At 36.2% G+C, this 17,252-nt stretch overlaps 1 protein-coding gene across 1 annotated transcript in view; it reads left to right on the top strand.

Moving 5' to 3' along the window:
- Positions 1-17,252, top strand: part of BRWD3 (bromodomain and WD repeat domain containing 3) — a 105,794-nt gene that overhangs the window by 26,263 nt on the left and 62,279 nt on the right. The window contains exons 7-10 of the mRNA XM_037156537.2: positions 7,658-7,818; positions 9,123-9,344; positions 15,642-15,742; positions 16,288-16,358. Of these exons, the coding sequence (XP_037012432.1) occupies positions 7,658-7,818; positions 9,123-9,344; positions 15,642-15,742; positions 16,288-16,358 (555 nt within the window). The remainder of the gene's footprint in view (positions 1-7,657; positions 7,819-9,122; positions 9,345-15,641; positions 15,743-16,287; positions 16,359-17,252) is intronic.

A 17,252-nucleotide genomic window follows, 5' to 3' on the forward strand; every position in this document is an offset into this window, starting at 1 on the left:
TTTTCCCCCATCCTGCCTTTAATAGTCTTTCTTTATCATTGATTTTTGTCATTTTCATTATACTGTGTCTTGCAGAGGGTCTTTCTGCATTGATATAACGGGTTGTTCTATTAGCTTTGTGTAGTAGTATGTCCAGGAATTGGGAAGTTCTCAGGTTTATGGCTTTAAATAAATTCTCTACTTTTTTGCTCTTCTCCTCTGGTATACCAATTATTCTTATATTTGCCTTCCTGATCAAATCTAGTAACTCTAGTAGTAGGGTTTTACTTTTTTTGAGATTTTATTTATTTATTTTTAGAGAGAGGGGAAAGAGAGAGAAAGAGGGGGAGATAAACATGGATGTGAGAAAAAGATATCAATCAATTGCCTCTCATACACCCTGATGTGGGACAGAACCCGCAACTCAAGCATGTTCCCTGATGGGGGATTGAACTGGCAACCTTTGCTTTTCAGGACAATGCTCAAGCAGCTGAGCCACTCAATCAACTGCGCCACCCTGCCCAGGGCTGGCTCTTTTCACTTTAAAATTCTTATTTCTCTTGACTTTTCTAATTGAATGATTACTGTATTTCTATTCTCCAAGTCACTTATTCTTTCTTCGTCTACTGTGTCCTGTTAACAGTGCTCTTTACTGCACTTTTTAATGTCCATTGAATTTTTCATCTTCAGAGGTTGTTTCTTTACTATAATTTGTATCTCTTCGGTAAATAATGCATTCTGTTCATTAGTTTTATGCATGAGTTGAATGAAATGCCTTCCTGAGGTTTTATTTTATTTATTTATTATTTTGTAGCACGTTGAGTTTCTTCATAACAGCTATTTTAAGTTTTTATCAGGTAACTTGCAGTATTCTGTGCCTTTGAGTTCACTTAGTGGGGAATTACTATTTTCTCTTTGTGGCACCATGTTTCCTTAATTTGTCATAGCATTTGAAGGTACAAACTTCTGCTTTTGCATTTGAAGTATCAGATACCTCCTTTATTAAGACTTTGTGTCATTTTTGGTTCTTACGATTCAACAGGCTGGCTATCAGAAACCTTTATTTTGTGTTCCAAAAGGTGGCACAGTAGCTCAAGTGTGTGTTACTTCTTCTGGAGCTGATTCTCCCAGATTCACTGGGAACATGCACAAGGAACTGGCAGCAGAGTAGGTGGGTAGGCTTACCACTTGGGGCTTTGGGGGTACCCACTGTCCAGTAGGGAGATCCTTCAGTGGGGAACTCCCAGAGATTCATGGGTGGACCTCCTGCTGAATTCCAAAGCATATGGCAGGAATCATGTTCATTCAGTGCTCTTCAGTATTTTTATCTGCCTTCTTCCTTTCTTCTCCCTACCCCCCAGTGGAGGAAGGCGGTCTATCCTCAGAAATATAGGTGCTAGAGGGAGGGGAGTAAAGGGGGACTAAATGGTAATGGGAAAAAATACAATAAAGATTAAAATAAGAATAAAGAAATGTGGGTGCTGCCTGAGAAACACTCTGCACCAGCCACAACCTGCACAGTTGGGGCAGCCAGGGAGTCCCCGAATACTTTTGATTTATACCTTTTCCACCATGGAGGCTGCTGTTTTCCACTTCTGCTGCCTGTGAGGGCACTGATGCAGCTGCCAAAAACCCAGTCCCTTACAGTGTTGTCCCGGGAAGGAGTGAGAGTACCTCCCTGACAACTTCCTCTCCTCTGCACCCAAATTCATCTCTTTTCCATTCTGATGGCCTTCGGGATTTTCCCTTTGGGCAGGCTGAGCCTCTATAAATTCTCTATGAACTGTGGGTATCCCCTTAATTTTGTACTCTCCAGGGTCCTGTCCCCCGCAACTCCACCATTGTAGGGTATGGGGGGGCAGATTCACCCACCCCCTTGGATCTGCAGCCCCCATTGAAGTCCTGTCTGCCCACTTTTAGATGCGTAATTGGAGATAAACCTCCCAGATGTTATGGTGTAATGTGCAGGCGTTCTTTTGACTATTAATGCTCATTTATTTGTTAATTAAAGGCAAGAGAAAAAGGACGCATCAGCCATGGTGCCGACGTCATTCCCTTAATGCACTTTAAATTTGGATTCTGCTATTGATGCTTATGTCCTAGCAAGAAATAATGTAGAATATGAGAGTCTATAAGAAGTGCTCGTTTTAATTCTAAAATAGAAGCATTTTTGAATAGATTAACTAATAATGACTCTTAAAATATTCTAGAAATCTAATTTAATTTTTTTACATCTTAAATTGTTCAAGTACAGTTGTCTCCTTCTTTATTAAATATACAAAATATAAAACCGTTCATTTAGTATAAAATAACAAATACTTAATACCTTATTACTGGTTTTCTACTTTCTTCAATTTTTAAATTCTTTACTACTTTATGCCTGGCTGGTGTGGCTCAGTGGATTGAGTGCCAGCCTGTGAACTGAAGGGTCGTTGGAGCACATGCCTGCATGTGGACCAGGTGGTCCCTGGTTGGGGGTGTGCAAGAAGCAACTGATCCATATATCTCTCACATGTTGATGTTTGTTTTCCTCTTTCTCCCTCCCTTCCCTCCTCTAAAAATAAATAAATAAAGTCTTTAAGAGATTCTTTACTACTTTACAATTTTGGTCTTCTCTACTTGTTATGTAATTGTTTCAGTATGTTTCAGCATAGGCTTCCTGATCTTTTTTTTTTTTTGGTCAAATAATGTTCTTTCTTTCATGTATGAAGAAACTTGAAGGGGATGTGCTTTGAGGTATTTTTCACAGGAGTTAGGCATCTGTGGTAAAATTATGCAGCTTAAAAAAATGATATGATGAAGTATAGTAGAACATTAAGGTTAGGCAAAATATTTATAAGTATTAGATCTATTGACACAAAGTGAACTAGAAATTTTAGTGCTTAAAATGTGAAGAAGAGTGGCTATACTTGGTTCTAAGTAAACAGAACTAATATGAAAGTGAGGGGACTAGTGGTGAACATTAATGTTAAATGTATTAAGAAATTCACAGAGCAAGATGTGGTTATAATATGAAAAACAGTGGGTAAAGATTAAAGGAGGGAGAAATGTATGTGGGATTATACTACAGAGTGGACAGTATGGATGATGCTTTCCCAGTGAGAAGTAAATAACAGGATATTTACCTCAAACTGAAGTTCAATATCCCCCACTCCAACTGTAGCTATTAATGTTGAGACATTTAAGATTATTAGTTTTATATGTGGAAAATTGGTGAATATCAATAATTTCATGCAGTTCTACCCATACACAAACACCCCAAAACACCTTTAGGTTCTAATTAGCATATGGGGAAGGAACCTATAGGTTTACTGAATAGGAACAGGTAGTGTAGATTCATAGCTATAGTGTGAGAGCAATAGACAACTATGTTTTGCTTAAGTCTTCTTTATCAAAGAGAATGAAATACATGGAACAGACTGACAGCTGTCAGGGAAGGTGGGAGGGGGGACTGGGTGAAAGAAGGTGAAAGGGTTAGCGGAAAAACATGTATGAATAACCCAGAGACACAGACAACAGTGTGGTGATGGCCAGAGGGAAGGGGTAGCGGTCAGGCTTGCAGGGGCAGAGAGAGAGAAATGGGGACATCTGTAATAGTGTCAACGATAAAAATAAAGTTAAAAAAGCAAATGATTTCTAAACTGTAAAGGGTGGAGTACATATGGTCAAAGAAAAGAAAACCCTATATACGTGAGTACCTTGCTGCTACCAGAGGCCCAAATAAATCCTGGTATACTGAATTAGTTCTTGCTGGAAGGTAATTTTTTGTAAAATCAGAGTGGACATGAGAAATGACATTTTATCCAATGGGCAAGTATACAAAAATGAACAAAGAATAGATCCCAGCAATGATAGATGGATGAATTTAGCTTTAACCCCAAGCAGAAATTTAGGCAGGTTTATCGAACACGTGTTTTGTGTACTCTCAGAAGAGAAAGAGATGATCACTGGGAACTTAGATATGCTTACAAAAAATACTAATGCCAGCTAACTTTATTTCCTCTTGAATAGGTAATATAATGGCTATTATAAGGCAGCTGTTTTAGAAAGCTAATGTATTCTTTGTAATCTTAAATTTCATTGACAAAAGGGTAGTTAGAAGTAATCCATTGTACTCTGCTGATCAGACCATTGGAATACTGTCAGCTCTTGTTGAGAGGCTCAGACATTGGTGAAATAACAATGTTACCAAGAAAAAAAAACAACCACAATACTCTTTATGGTGAAAGGGTGTTTTTCCATAGGGGATGATAGGAAAGAGAAGTGTTTGTGAGTAATACAGAGGGGACCTCACATGTTGAGAGAAGGCTTAAGACAAAATGATAGCTATCTTTAAATATTTCATGGGTTACCATGTGACAAAGTATTTTATTTTATTTTATTTTATTTTATTTTATTTTATTTTATTTTATTATTATTATTATTATTTATTTATTTTTTTTAATCTCCCAAGGGCAGAGCCAGTATGGTTCTCTGGATGTTACAGGGAAAGAGATTTAGCTCAGTTAAGGGTAGAGTTTACCAAAAATTAGAAAAGCTCAACATATGAACTGCCATTTTTGAGAAATAATCATCATCTCTTTACTAGAAGTGTTTAAGCAGAGGCTGCATGGCCATCTGGCTGATAATTTTGTGGGAAGAAAGGTTGGAGTAGAATTAGTAATTCTCAAACTTGGCACAGTATCAGGATCATCTGCAGAGCTTATTAGAAAAAACACACTTTAAGAGCTGTATATTTCTGTGGGTTATTTTCCCCATTAAAGTATTTTAAACATTCCTAAAATCAGGTAAATGATGAAAGCTTTACCCTTTGGAATGTATATTCACTGAGGATAGAGATCTTGCTTGACTTGTTCATAAGCTGTATTTTCAGTGTCTGTCACAGTGCTTAGGTCACAGTAGGTGGTCAACAAACATGTTTTAAAGAAAGAAAACAATTATTCCATTGATACTTGTCAATTGATATCTATGACTTCATAAATTTGTAAAGTACACACAGTAACTTGTTCATGTTCTTACTTGAATTCAAGCAATTTGTTCTCAATCACTGAGTTTGTTGATGTGTCTTACCTTTTGTTAGAGAATAGTGTAGAAGCTTATCCTATAAAATTTTAATGAAAAAGATTTAGGAGACATGGATTCTGGATAGAATATTTTGTATGTATATACATTTCATTAGTTTGTCAACTCCTCGAATTTGTTAACATTACTAAAAGTAATGTATTGTGATACCAAAGATGTTTGTCTCAAAAGGGAAGTTCCTAAAATATTTCACGGCAACGTTGGCATGTTCACATCACTGCTCAAGACAAAATTCTCTATAATTGATTATTGGAACCAGACCATAACCATTTCATCTCCCCAGATAGAAAGGTATCATAACAGTTTTTCAAATGCTGCTAAATCCTAACCACAGTGGGTGGAGAAGCAGGCATTTTGTTGTGACTAAACTTTTGTTAAATTGTTTTAACTGTTGTTTGCCATTTCACTTTTTGTGATTTATGGCACTAAATTCCTTAGTAGTCAATGAGGCTGAAATAACATTTCTTACCCATTTTAGTGTTTTTGAAATAATTAAAATATATAATTAATCAAGGTAATTAATTAGATGTTTTAAAACTTACTACATACCTTTTAAGCACTGTAGATTTTAGAAGACTTACTAGTAGTGGCAATGCAATAATGACATTATAGTAGACATATTAGCATAGGATTGCGGGATGTTTTTTTGTTGTTGTTTTTTCTCATTAATACTTCATTCTACATTGTTAGGGTAAAAGTGAATTGCTTATCTCTAAATTTGCATCATACTTATAATAGAGGAAACAATTTGCTCAAATAGTGTATTTGATAGAGATATTCAGATACAACACAATGATAATTGTGTTTCCCTTCACTTTATTGTTACATTTTAGAAAAGGAATAATTATTTGAGCATTTCCCTCCTGCAAAGGACCTATATAATATTTATTCTAGAAGAATGAGCTCCACTTCTTTCTAGTAAAATACTCAAGGATTGGTAAAAAGTGACCTCATTTTAATTGTATCTTTATAGTCAGCTGAGGAAAATTCTCATGAGAAAGTGCTCTGTAGATTTGTGAGGAAAGCAAGAAGCAGCAGTACTGAAAAATAGTGGTTAGCCACTATTTTTTAGCCACTATTTCATTAGTTTGAAAGACTGCATGAGTAAGACAGTGTTGACAACCCTGCCTTGGACTTTTCCTCTATCTACTTGCAAAATATGTATAGAAAAAAGCAAAGCAGAAGTAATTAATGGATGATTGTTTCAAGGAACTCAAAGCAGTAAGAAATGTTTGATTGAAGAACAAAGATCACTGAAGTTCCAAAGTGATGGTGCATGCTCTTCCTATCTTATAATTGTGGAAATTTTTAGAGGTTGGGATAGGAAATAGCTTCCAAAAAGAAATTCTCTTACCTAGAACTGATGCTTGTGGATTTTTTACCATTATTTACTCAGCATCTCTTAGCATTACATAAATTGTCAGATCTCTAATTCTCATGGTTTGCATTCAAAGTTTTTTTGATTTTGCTATTCATCATTCATGTTTTTGTCATTTTTGTCAGTTTAAAATGACCAGTGAACCTACCTTTGTCTGAAAAAAAAAAAAGACTTCATTGCTCTTAAGATTGAGACATTGAATTTTTTTTTTTTTAGTTTTTTACTGTGGCATGGTTCTGATTGTACTAATTTAGCTACTCAATTCTTGCCTTAATTTTGCCCTGCTTCAACATAAAACTCATTATTTATACTATATTATTTATGCACAAGGGAAATGCTTCAAGGTGATTTCGAACTTATAAGGACCTTATGTTTTGATGAAAACATTGTGTGGGATGTTAAATATAAGGGAAGACTGGAAAAATTTCACAAAGCAAGTGTGTGCTTGTAAATCCTTGCATGGGGATTGAAGCATTTGAGGGAAGTGAAAAGCATCTAGGCAGCATCGGAAAGAGAATTATGCAGACTTATATTTTATTCTGGCTCCTATTAAAGAAAATTAGCTACAAGGCAAAAAACAAACAAACAAAATGGATACAGAATCTAAGATGACCTCATAGTAGATGAAGCCTCAAAGTTCAGTGGTAACTAGAGGGAGACCCCACAGTTTCAGAAACCAAAGAGTCAAGAACCTATAGACGGGCCTAGAAAGAATTGTTTGTTACTGAGAACCTATGCGATTTCATAGCTTCCTTCTCTTTTTACTATATAAGCCTCTTTATATTGCTTTTGAATTTTTTGGACAGCTATATTTGGGGTGGATGGGCGCGAGGACAGGAAAAATTCCCTATATAATTTTTAAGATGTATTATACTTAACCAAATGTAGTTTTTATATTTAAAGTGACAGTCTCTTTGGCTATTGTGTACCATGAAAGGCAAAATTAAATATACAAGGAAATATATTTGAAAAACCATAGTTAGGCAAATAAAGTCAGACTTCTGGGATTTAAAAGAAGAGTGTTCTTAATGTTTCATGGTAGCAAACTTGAGGTTATAAAATCATGAAATGTATAATGGAATTTAGACTTCTCACAGGGTAGAATTGCTGTGGTATGTGCATCCTGTTTATCTCATATTAATATTCAGTATTTAACTTAATGGAGTACGTTTCACTTTCTGGTTTTAAGAAGTGAATCTCTTATTTTATGTTTTCCAGTGAATATCACCTCTGCCAGACAATTAACAGGATGCAGTCGCTTCAGCCATATTTTCCCTTCATCTGCTTACCAGCACATTAAGATGCATAAGAGAATTCTGGGGCACTTGTCATCTGTCTACTGTGTAGCATTTGACCGAAGTGGGAGACGAATTTTTACAGTGAGTTTAAAATTCGTAATAGTTTACAATGTTAGAGATTAACAACAATTGACCCTACATGGCATTGAATTATGCTTTATAAGCAATTTATCTTTCTTAGACACATGAATGTAAGGAAAGATGAATGGAAATTGAACATCTTTTCTCATTCTATGTCAGTAAATGCATGTGAACTACAATGTCCTCTATCTTTAGGGAAATCTAGTTAACAAATTAAGTCTTCACAAGGCCTGTAGTCTAGAGGTGGTTAATTTATGTGAAAGAAGTTTTATCTACTCAATTTAATTTTTATTTTAGCAAACATTTATTAGTATGCATTTTCCATTTGGCATTTAGTATAATTAGTCCCAGTTCTGCTTAATTAATGATTACATCATCCTTATGGTTGAACAGTTGAACCTATATTACAGTTAGGAATGAAAATTACAGTTATTGTATATATCTTTCTTTGGCTTTAGTACTATTTTTAAAATTGGGTTTTCATTAACAACTAGATCATACTGTGTGATTTCCAGTACAGAATTGTAGCACACTAATATTTCCCCAAAAAGGCTTAGTCTCATGATTCAAGTACTAAGTTAACAGAAATGTAGGTAATGGCATAATTTTCTTTTTCAATTTCTATGTTGCAATGAATGAAGTGGTTTGCATTTTAAGTTATTAGCTCCTTGAAGTTTATTGCAAAATCTTCCATGGACATTTTCATGATTCATAATGCATCAGCTAAATATTTGTTTATTGATGATCACAGTGAGGATGATGATTGCCATCATGCTATAAAAATAATTTTTAAATAGCTTATTTTCCAAATTAGAGTAAAATTGCTCTTTACTATTTTTGAAGCTCTTTAGAGATTCTCAATAGGAAGATTAACATATTGTCATCAGAGATTATCAAGAAAAAGTCTCATGTTTATTGAGAAATGCACATAGTCTTTAGGTTAAAATTTTAAGTATTTGTAGAAAAAAATATTCAAGTAATTAAGAAAAAAAGGCTTCCTAAGAAAGGCAGATACTCTTAATGTTAAATTACTTCAAAGTGAACGAATTTTTTATTTTTATTTGTCCACATTGGTAGTAATTTTGAGGAGCTCTTCACAAACATCATTGTGAGTTTCGACAGTGTTTTGTCAGTGCTATCACTTGAACATCATTTATATTTGCTACTGGAGCCATATCATGTGGAGAGAAGAGACTAAAAAGTAGACACTTAGAAGTAACGAAATCTTCCCTTTGTCTCTGGTTTTCTGGGAAGGGGGAATTTCTGCTTCATTGTAAATGTTCTGTCTTTTCATGTCACAACAGGGTTCAGATGACTGTTTGGTGAAAATTTGGGCAACAGATGATGGACGTCTCCTCGCCACACTTCGAGGGCACTCTGCTGAAATTTCTGACATGGCTGTTAACTATGAGAACACTCTTATTGCCGCAGGCAGCTGTGACAAAGTTGTAAGAGTGTGGTGTCTTCGAACTTGTGCACCAGTTGCAGTCCTTCAAGGACATTCAGCTTCTATTACTTCCATACAGGTGAGAAAAATGAAAACTAACCTCCCACATATGTAATAAGGATGAGAATTCTCTTGCTGCTGTTACATTGTGTAGATAGTATTATAAAGAATGGCCAAAAGGAAACTGTTGACCTCTTATGGGCTTTGTTCCTGCCCTGTACACAGGTGTTTTTTAAGTTCCTGTTTCATATAAATCTATTCTCTTTATAGATAAGTAAAAAAAGGTCACTGAAAAAGGATTGTCAAATACAGTGTGAGACATCTTATTTGTCTCACTCATATTTGTGAAGAAGGGAGAAGCTTGTAAATGCTTTGAGGAGCAATAGTAATACCTGTTAGTCAGGATATAAACAGGTTCTAACTTGAATATTAGCATACTTTGTGTTAATATTTAATCCAAGATGCTTTTCAGGCAGATTTAAAGAGACAGGGAGAGGGAGAGGGAGAACTTAATGTTAGGAGAACTTTATTTTTAGTTTCACTGATTTTTTCCTCTTTCTGCTTGATATTTGACATAAAAGTATATTGACTTCTTGTCAATGCTTGATCATACAGTATTTTACCAGATGCTGATAGTGGAAGTCCTGGATACCTCCTCCCCACCAAAGAACTTTTATTTAACCAAACTAGGCTGAACTACTGTCCTCTTATTTGGGTTGAAAGGGAAATAGAGGAATCCTTCTAAAAAGAAGATCTTTTATACTTTGGTCAAGGAGACCACTTTTGTGGATGAGATAACTACTCCCATTTACTTTGTTCTTTATGTGCAAAGAAATATGCCAGTCATTTTATGTGTGTGTTGTTTAAATAATATATTACCTATTTATGAGGAGCTAGCAAGGATTGAGTTCAGTGTAGCATGTTGAATTTGAAAAAATTTCATGTGAAATGTTTGATCAGTGGAGATTCACTCATGGATTTTGTTTTGAAAGATTATCAGATATTTTTGTTCCCACCATTGTATCTGACAGTATTATTTCTTGAATTTGAAGATACTCTTATACAACATAAAAAATGACTATATGTTTATAATGAAAAATGTTTAAGATACTATTTGATTCCATCATAGTTTCATTTGCTAGTTTCTTTTTCATTTTGCTTACATATCTTAGTGCCCTAGAGATTCATGGTACCTCTTCTCTATCACATTTTTTCCTTAGTGATTGCATAAAGTCTTATGGCTTTGAATTTCTTCTGTAGACTTATGTCGCTCACACTTATATTTCCATCTTGGGACCTACCTTTTAGCTCCATACTTGTATATTTAACTACCCACTCGACATCATCACATGAATATCTACCATGCACCTCAAAGTCTTCCTCAGATCTGCTTCTCCCAAAGCTTTCTACATCCAGACAGATGGCATTTTAATCCTTCCAATTGTTCAAAGTACTCATCCCAGATGGTTTTCATTCTCTTATATTCTGTATCTAACTTCTTAGCAAATCATGTTGGGTCTGCCCTTGGAATATATCTAGAATGTGACAAATTCTTATGACCTATATCACACAACTCTATTTCAATGATCTGTGACTAGATTATTGAAATAGACTTCTAACTGTTCTTCATTCTCTTTCCTTTTCTCTCACCCCAGTCTAACCTCTGCATAACAGACTGAGTGATTTTAAGGTGGTAGTTAAATCATGTCTTTGGCTCTCAACCAACCCTCGATAGCTTCCAAACTCAGAGTTAAAGTCAGAGTCTTTCTTAAAATCATTTTTTGGGTTTTCCTGATCATTTTATTAACCTTTTATTATTGTTGTTCAAGTACAGTTGTCTGCATTTTCCCCCATCACTCCCCCCCACCCCAGCTGTCCCCACCACTCTCCCCTGCTCCCACCCACCTTGGTTTTGTCCATGTGTCCTTTATAGTTGTTCCTGAAAACCCTTTCCTCTTTTCTCCCATTATCCCCTTCCATCTCCCATTTCTTTATTCTTCCATTACACTTGAAATACAATATTATATTACTTTCAGTTACATGACCTAGTGACTAGACATTATATAACTTACTAACTGGCCATCCTGAAAAATCTCGTATCCATCTGACACCATACATAGTTATTAGAATATTATAGACTACATTCTCTGTACTGTACTTTACATCCCCATGACTATTCTATAACTACCAATTTGTACTTTCTAATCCCTTCACCTTTTTTCCCCCCAGTCCCCCAAACCCCCCTTCCTATCTGGTAACCATCAGTCTGTTCTCTGTATCTGTGAATGTGTTTCTGTTCTGCTTGTTTGTTCTTTTTTAGATATCAGTTGTTGATAGGTATATACTTATTGCCATTTTGTTCATATTTTTTTTATCTTTTTTATTTTCTCCTCTTGTTAATGAAGTCCCTTTAACATTTCATCTAATACTGGTTTGGTGGTGTTGAACTCCTTTAGCTTTTTCTTGTCTGGAAGCTCTTTAACATTCAGTTCTAAATGATAGCTTTGCTGGGTAGAGTAATCTTGGTTGTATTTCCTTGCTTTTCATCACTTGGAATATTTCTTGGCCAGTCCCTTCTCTTGATGTTTTAAGATTATCTCTTTGGCTTTAAACTTTTACATTTTAATTATGATGTGTCTTGGTGTGGGTTTCTTTGGGTTCACCTTGTTTGGGACTCTGCATTTTCTGAATTTGTATGTCTGTTTCCTTCACAAAGTTCGGGACATTTTCCATCATTATTTTTTGATCTGTTGCTCACTCTCTTCTTCTGGCACCCCCATGAGGTAAATGTTGGTACGCCGCTTGAAGTTGTCATAGAGGCTCCTTACACTATCCTTGGTTTTATTTTGTTTTTTTCTATTCTTCTTTCTTTTTGTTGTTCTGATTGGGGTTTTTTTTTTTTTTTGCTTCCTTATATTTCATATCGTTGATTTGATTCTTGACTTTTATCTTCTCTATTGTTGATTTCCTGTAAATTGTTTTTTTTCTAAATATTTTATTTATTTATTTTTAGAGAAAGGGGAAAGGAAGGTGAAAGAGAGGGAGAGAAATATCAATGTGTGGTTGCTTCTCCTGGACCTCCTACTGGGGACCTGGCCCAAAACCCAGGCCTATGCCCTGACTGGAAATTAAACTGGTGACTGTTTCATTTGCAACCTGTGCTTAGTCCACTGAGCTACACCAGCCAGGGCCCTGTAAATTGTTCTTTATTTCAAATAGTGTATCCTCTGTTGCTGTCTGGTTCTTTTTATGCTGCTGAGGTCATTACTAAGTTCCTTGAGCATCCTTATACCCAGTGTTTTGAACTCTGCATCTGATAGATCACTTCTCTCCATTTCACTTAGATCTTTTTTAAAAATTTGTTCTGTTCTTTCATTTGGGCTGTATTTCTTTGTCTCCTCATACTGGCAGCCTCTTTATGGTTTGTTTCTATGTATTAGGTAGAGCTGCTTTCTCTCCTTGACTTGGTAGAGTGGCTTTATGTAATAGCTGTCCTATAGGGTCCAGTGGTACAGCCTCCTTGTTCACCCAGGCTGGGTACTCTGGGTGCGCCCCCCGAACCTCACCATGTGGGCTGTATACACCACCATGTTGTTGCTGAGACTTAATTGCTGTGGACATGTCAATGAGTGGGATGTGCCCTCAGTCCTGTTAGCTGCAAGGACTGGCTGTTATCACTGTGGAGGATCAGCTGTGCAGGGTTCCACCCCACAGAGCAGGACTTAGTTGAGCAGGGCTCTGGTGAGTGCTGAGTCCTCCCCTTAAGTGTGTTGCTATGAAGATGGTTTGGTTGTGCTTTGTTGTGGTCTGAAGTTGTCCACTGGGTGTGGTAGCCCTTTGGCATTTTCAGAGGTGCATGCCAAGGTCAGCCATTGCCTGTGTTCTTACCCAGGCCTCTTGGTATGAACTACAGTATGATCTGTAGATGTATGGTATTTGTTCTGGGCTTGGAGGTGTGGGGGAGAGGCCAAGCTGTGGACCGAGGTCAGCTGCTGCTAGTTCGGGGTCTGGGGCCACTTAGTGAGAGGTACTGGGAATAACCAGGCCAGATGCTGCTGGACCAAGAGAGGCCATTTGTATAGAAAAGCCACTGGAAACAGCTTGGGTAGGGTGGCAAGTTGAGTGGGTTGGCATCTCAGGGAATCACCATGGTAGGGTGAACAGAATGATCTGGGTTGATTGAGACTCAAATATGGCCCTGCCTGCTGGATCTGTGGGGAAAGGAGGGCTCATTGAAGAAACAATGGCCTCTGACAGCACTTCCCTCTGGAAGAAAGCTGTCCTGGGCTCTCACCGTGATGCTAAATACTTCAGTTCTTCCCTGTGTGTCTTTGATGCCTTTTGACCTACGGACCTGGTGCTGGAGCTCAGAGGGAGAGAGACTGAGTAAGTGCATGTGTGGGCCCTTTCAGAGGAAGTGCCTTGAATTCTAGAAGCCCTCCATCTCACTTAGCCACAATCTCTGCTGGTGTTTGTTTTAACTTTTTAATATTTATTGAATTTATTGGGGTGATATTGGTTAATAAAATTATATAGGTGTCAAGTGTACAATTCTATAATATATCAAGTCTATATTGTATTGTGTGTTTACTACCCCATGTCAGGTCTCTTTCTGTCACCATTTATCCCCCTTCCCCCCACCCTCTGTGTCTGATAATCACCATACTGTTGTCTCCATCTATGAGTTCATTTTTATAGCCAGAAGTTATGGGGACTTCTCTTTCTGACACTGGAATCCTGGGCTGGGGGGGCCTGGTGTGGGGTTGGGACCCCTCACTCCTCGGGGGGGACCTCCAAGGTTGAGATATTCTTCCTGATTTTTATCTGCCACCTGTGGGGATAGGACCAGTCTCATTCTCGGCTTCCACCCATCCTCCTATCAGTCTCATGTGGCTTCTTCTTTATATCCTTAGTTGTAGGGTTTCTGTTTGGGTACATTTCAGGTGGCTCTGAATGGTGTTTTTTTCTGTAGTTTAATTGTAGTTTTGATGTGGTTCTGTGAAAATGTGAGTATTGCATTTACCTGTGCTGACATCTTGACTGGAAGTGCAAAGCCAAAGTCTTTATAGTGATTCACAGACCTTACTTACATTCTTAGCGCCTTGCTGTCTGACCTACTTCGCCTCCTTCTGCTTGTTTCCTCTTTTCATTCCACTTTAGTTGCTACACTCTTCTGCTTTTTTAGACCACTCTAACTACACTCCTGCCTTTGTTTTGCTGTTTAATGGTTCTGGGATAGTCTTTCTTGGATCTTCATGTGGCTCATTCCCTCAAATTCTAAGCAATTCATGCAATTGTCACTTTCTTAGAGAGACCTTCTCTTTGACCACCTTACTACTATAAAATTGTAAATTGTCCCCCAGCCAACATTCTGAGTCTTCCCTTGGATTCTCTTTTGTCCATACTGGTGATCACCATTTTGCATGCATTCTATATGCTTTATTTATTCTTGGCCACTTAACTCTATATTAACATTGTGGCATATTATCCACATCATGAGCCCAGTAGCTCTTCCCTTTGTGATTTTTTTTTCCTGTAGACAGGTAAAATACTGAGAATTAGAGTTTGAGAATCCTACATGGTAAAGGTTCTTCATTCATAGGTCTGTCTAGGGTACAAGTCATCCTTTAAATTGGCACCCCAAGTATATGATATATGATAAGATCAGAGATTTGACCTAGTTTACATTTTCCATTAAAACAAATGGAAATGGCTGTGGCTGCTGTGGTTCAGTTGGTTGGTGCATTGTCCCATATACCAGAAGGTTGGGGGTTCAATCCCAGTCTGGATGCACATAGGAAGCAACCAGTCTGTTTCTGTCTAACACTGATCTCTCTCTCCCCTTCCTCTTTCTGAAAATTGATAAACAAATAGAAATTATTTAAGTTTTAAAAAGGACAAAATTGATATTGTACTTCATTGAAGTTACAGTTTAAAGCAAAATATTAAAACTCAAATACTTAGATCTTAGATACCTAATAATTGATTATAGATTTATTTCTGATGCCCTATTCATATGGAATGAAAAATTCCATATTTATTGCTATATAAACATATATTTAGCAGATTTATAGTGGTTTAACCAGTAATGACTTTGTGAGTTTTTTCTCCATTAAAAGTATTGAAGTAATAAACTTAAAGAGTGATGTTGAATCATTTAAAATAATTACTTTTAACACTAAAATTTTTTCTTCCATTTTTGGGGGATATTTTTTGTATGGTGTTCATTAATCTAGGATATTTAAATGATCTCTTAAAACTGAAATCATTAAGTCAATTTGCTTAAAAGTATGTTTGTTAAAGTGATTATAAATTTAGAATATGTTGAAAATAACTGAATATAAAAGCTCTAATTGATTTTTTTTTTTTTTTTTAGTTTTGTCCATCAACTAAAGGCACAACCAGATACCTCACTTCTACTGGTGCTGATGGAACAATCTGTTTCTGGCAATGGCACGTAAAAACAATGAAGTTCAGGTAAGTTTACAATTGGGTGAGAAATTTTGTCAAAAGTCACGTACATTCATTTTCTTTATTGCTTTGCAAGATTCTTAGTAGTCTATGGGCCCAGCACGCTTCCGCTGCGCCACTCTGCTGGTGGTCTTAGTAGTCTATGTATATAAGTATGCATAATTATACAAGCCTATTTCAAATGGATATTAGAGATTTTAGAAATAAATTTTTATAAAGCCAATAATGAAGAGACTAATTTATATACAAAATTATGGTAATGAGTGATATTTGTTTAATTTCTTATTCGTTCTTATTCTGGTAAGAAGACAACTTGTGACGGTAGTAGAAAATAACATGGAAATTTGTAACACTATAATAATAATACTGATATACATTATATTTACAAGTCTAAATGCATTTTTAACTTGAATTATGAGTTAATACTTACTGACTGCTTCAGTTTTGTGGTTTCAATAATATTGGTTCTAAATCTGTCTATCCAGTTTGCTAAGATTCTTGCACATTAGAGGAACATGATGAAAAATAAAAATATCTTTGTTTTCTCTTAGAGATCGCCCAGTTAAATTTACTGAGAGGTCCAGACCTGGAGTTCAGATATCTTGTTCATCTTTCAGTTCTGGTATGTGTGAAAATGGAATGTTTGGAGTACCCCAAATGCTAAATGACCCAGTTATAAAAGACTTATTTTTCAGTTCTGTGGAACAATGCATATGGTTAAGGGTTAATGAAATCACATCAAAAATGTGAACCATATTTTATTTTATAATACACACATCTTTATAGCATGATAGCTTTAGAGGTTTTTTTTCTTATTTACAAGTAATATGTTTTTATATAGTGCAGAATTTAGTTGGTAAAAACAAAACCTTTCCACCCCCAGTTCAATACTAAAATCCTGCCCTGACTGTTCAGAAAATATGTACTATAGCTGCATGTAGGGGACGCTTTTATATTGTAAACAGTGCTTTCCTACTTCTAAGAATTGCATGCTTATTAAACTTTTTTTTCATTGTGGTAAAATATAACACGAAATTTACTATTTTTTATAATTGCTTTTAAAAAGATTGTATTTATTTATTCTTAGAGAGGGGAAGGGAGAGAGGGAGAGAAACATCAATGTGTGGTTGCCTCTTGTACGCCCCCTCCTGGGGACTTGGCCCCAAACCGGGTTATGTACCCTGACTGGGAATCGAACCTGCAACCCTTTGGTTCGCAGGCCAGTACTCAATCCACTGATCCACACTAGCCAGGGCAGAAATTTACTATTTTAACAACCATTTTTAAAGTATACATTTCTGTGGTACTAAGTATATTCACATTATTTTGTATACATGACCACTACCATCTGTATATGGAATTTTTTCATCATCCCAAGTTTTTGAGTTTCTGCACTCAACACCACTGTAGCCATTATACTATCAAGAGAATTGTAGATATAGGTGATTTTATCAGTAATTTGGAACATTATGGCTTTACAGTTAATGTAAAGAATTCCTTGAAGCTGTGACCTTTA

The sequence above is a fragment of the Artibeus jamaicensis genome, unplaced genomic scaffold (assembly GCF_021234435.1).
Source record: "Artibeus jamaicensis isolate MK-2021 breed Jamaican fruit bat unplaced genomic scaffold, CSHL_Jam_final contig_241, whole genome shotgun sequence".
NCBI lineage: Eukaryota > Metazoa > Chordata > Mammalia > Chiroptera > Phyllostomidae > Artibeus > Artibeus jamaicensis.